At 49.7% G+C, this 2583-nt stretch overlaps 1 protein-coding gene across 1 annotated transcript; it reads left to right on the top strand.

Moving 5' to 3' along the window:
* The first annotated feature begins 435 nt into the window (after positions 1-435).
* LOC106490965 (adenosine receptor A3-like) lies at positions 436-2265 on the top strand. Its single transcript, XM_067310547.1, has 2 exons — positions 436-796; positions 1417-2265. The coding sequence occupies exons 1-2, from the start codon at positions 462-464 to the stop codon at positions 2033-2035; spliced, it is 954 nt and encodes a 317-aa protein (XP_067166648.1). The 5' UTR covers positions 436-461; the 3' UTR covers positions 2036-2265.
* The last annotated feature ends 318 nt before the right edge of the window (positions 2266-2583 follow it).

The raw sequence follows: 2583 nt of genomic DNA on the forward strand, positions 1-2583 counted from the left end.
CAATCTAGCCACAGTGCTGCATAGCTGTGCACTGAGTAGCTTACCCTGCTAGACAGTGCAGAGCACCTAACTGGGGAGGAGATCATATGTTCAATTTTGAGATAGTCGTGCAAAATTACGTTTAGTGACAGGTGACCCTTGTGGTTTGGGCATAGTGCGAGTCCAATGCTCTGTTTTGCTGAGCCTTCCCCAAGATCGTTCATAAATGTGCTGAAACCTCAAGGCGACAGAAAGCAAGTTGTTAAATGGATTGTCGTGAGAGGTCTGATTAATGCATCTTCATGGGCAATTTGCTTTGCTCATCTTTAAACAGTGAGTTTTGTGCGCTCATCGGAAGGTGTGCAAAATGCTGAACCAGGGACTTAATTTAAGGCAAATCAGTGGAAGGAACTGGCTTTTGACCTGGCTGTGAAAAAGAAGAATTCACCCCGGCATTTTCTTCATCTCCCCTGGTGTCCAGGATGTCTGTGGACAGCCTGGATGTGATCTATATCTTGATGGAGTCTGTTATTGGGCTATTTGCAGTGGTGGGCAACGTCTTGGTCATCTGGGCAGTGAAGCTGAACCCGGCTCTTCAGAACAGCACCTCCCTTTACATCGTTTCCCTGGCGCTCACCGACATCGCTGTGGGGGCCCTCGTCGTGCCTCTGGCCATCATGGTGAGCCTGGGTGTTGTCGTCCACTTTTACTCCTGCCTCTTCATGTGCTGCCTGATGATGATCTTCCCTCATGCCTCAGTCCTGTCCCTCCTGGCCATCGCGGTCGACAGGTACCTGAGAGTGAAGCTGCCCGTGAGGTGAGTCAGGGTGAAAGTCCAATTTCATCATAACAAGCTCTCTTCTCTGTTTCTCTCTCTCCTTTCCTGTATTTTCCTTCTCCAATTCTCCCTTGCTTGCAGCATCATAGGGCTTCTTGCGCGTCTTCATTTCTCCAGAGAGAAATTCACGTAATGGCAGAGGTGCCCAAGGTGCAGGCAATGGAGCACTGGCATCTGGGGACTCCTGGAAATTCAGAAATGCCTGAAAATCTTAAGCTACCATGTGTCAAGGAAGGGTTGCTCACAAATTTGTATATGCTTGAGCTCTGGCTAACAGGGGTGGTCTTCAGGTTTTCCCCTTGGAAATAACTGTACTGCTCTACTGATATGAAAGAAATTAAAGTAGTATTTTTGAGGAAAGAGTCTGGACTTGCATCTGTGAGTTCTTATTCAGAAGGAATTAGTGAGCATTTGGAGATTCCCCTGTAATTTCAAAATACATTTTAAATATCAGAAACTGCTAAGGACTGCTGCACAAAATTGTGTTTAATCTTTAGGCCAGCCAAAAAGGAATGTTGAAAGGCACAAGTTCCTGAATATCGTAGTTCTTCTTTCTGAAAAATCATGTCTAACATGGCTGGTGCTTCCTGCTCACACAGATACCGGGCAGTCATCACAAAGGGGAGAATTTGTGCAATTCTGGGGCTCTGCTGGCTCGTGTCTGTGCTGGTGGGACTGGTCCCTATGTTCGGCTGGAACCAGCAGGCAGGCAGCTCCAGCCACGTCGAGTGTCGCTTTATGGCTGTGATGAGAATGGATTACACAGTGTACTTCAGCTTCTTCGCCTGGATCCTCCTTCCCTTGATCATCATGTGTGCCCTGTACACCGAGGTTTTCTGCATCCTGTGGACAAAGCTAAGCCCAATCTCAACAAGTCCTCCGGGTGGAGGAACAGCTTATGGGAAGGAATACAAAATGGCCAAATACCTGGCCCTTGTCCTCTTCTTGTTTGCTGTGTCCTGGCTGCCTCTGGGCGTTCTCAACTGCGTTTCCTTCTTCTGCCCCACCTGCCCCATCCCGGGGTCCCTGATGTACCTGGGCATCCTGCTGTCCCACGCCAACTCCGCCATGAACCCCATCATCTACGCTTTCAGGATAAAGAAGTTCAAAGAAACATACGCTTTTATTCTGAGGACTTACATCCTGCTCCAGAAATCGGAGTTGGCCGTTTCTAGTGCAGAGCACACAGAATTGCAGTTGCGGGCGAGCATGGTCTGAGTGGGCGCCGTGTGGGTGCACCCGCGCGCTGAGTGCACCTGGGCTCTGCTCGCTCCCATTCTCCGTCCAGGCTGGATGCGGCAATTAGGAAACAATGTGGGAGCAGCCGGCGTAAGAGGAAACGGCACAGACGCAGGCGCATTTCTCAAATCCCGCATTCTGGACCAATAATTGCACGTGTGTTTCCCTTTTAAGGTAATTAACCTCTGGGCAATGTGATGATGGATGAATTCAGGATCCTAGCTTATCCCAGAAATAAAGAAATCCTAGGCTCTATTAATAAAATAATATTACTGTGTCTGCTGACTGGTTTTTGCAATGGCACCTTTGTCCGTACGCAGGGGCACGGCGGGCAGGCGGGAGCTTACGTGCACTGCTGTGCATCCGCCTTTTCTAAACACTGCGAGCGGCGAGGACGCTGGAACCGGAGGGACCGCGAGAGCTGTTTCCCTCTGCGCCAGGACGACCACCCTAGGAGAAACCAAAAAGGCGCAGTAAAAGCCGCAGGATTCATCACACTGCTGCCTATCGGGGTGAAGGATGTGAGG

The sequence above is a fragment of the Apteryx mantelli genome, chromosome 25, assembly GCF_036417845.1.
Source record: "Apteryx mantelli isolate bAptMan1 chromosome 25, bAptMan1.hap1, whole genome shotgun sequence".
Lineage (NCBI taxonomy): Eukaryota > Metazoa > Chordata > Aves > Apterygiformes > Apterygidae > Apteryx > Apteryx mantelli.

Excerpts from the sequence above, each read along its gene's own strand:
- LOC106490965 (XM_067310547.1), top strand. The coding sequence starts at position 462 with ATGTCTGTGGACAGCCTGGATGTGATCTATATCTTGATGGAGTCTGTT. Across the intron at positions 797-1,416 it reads AGAGTGAAGCTGCCCGTGAG|ATACCGGGCAGTCATCACAA; the intron begins GTGAGTCAGGGT and ends CTGCTCACACAG.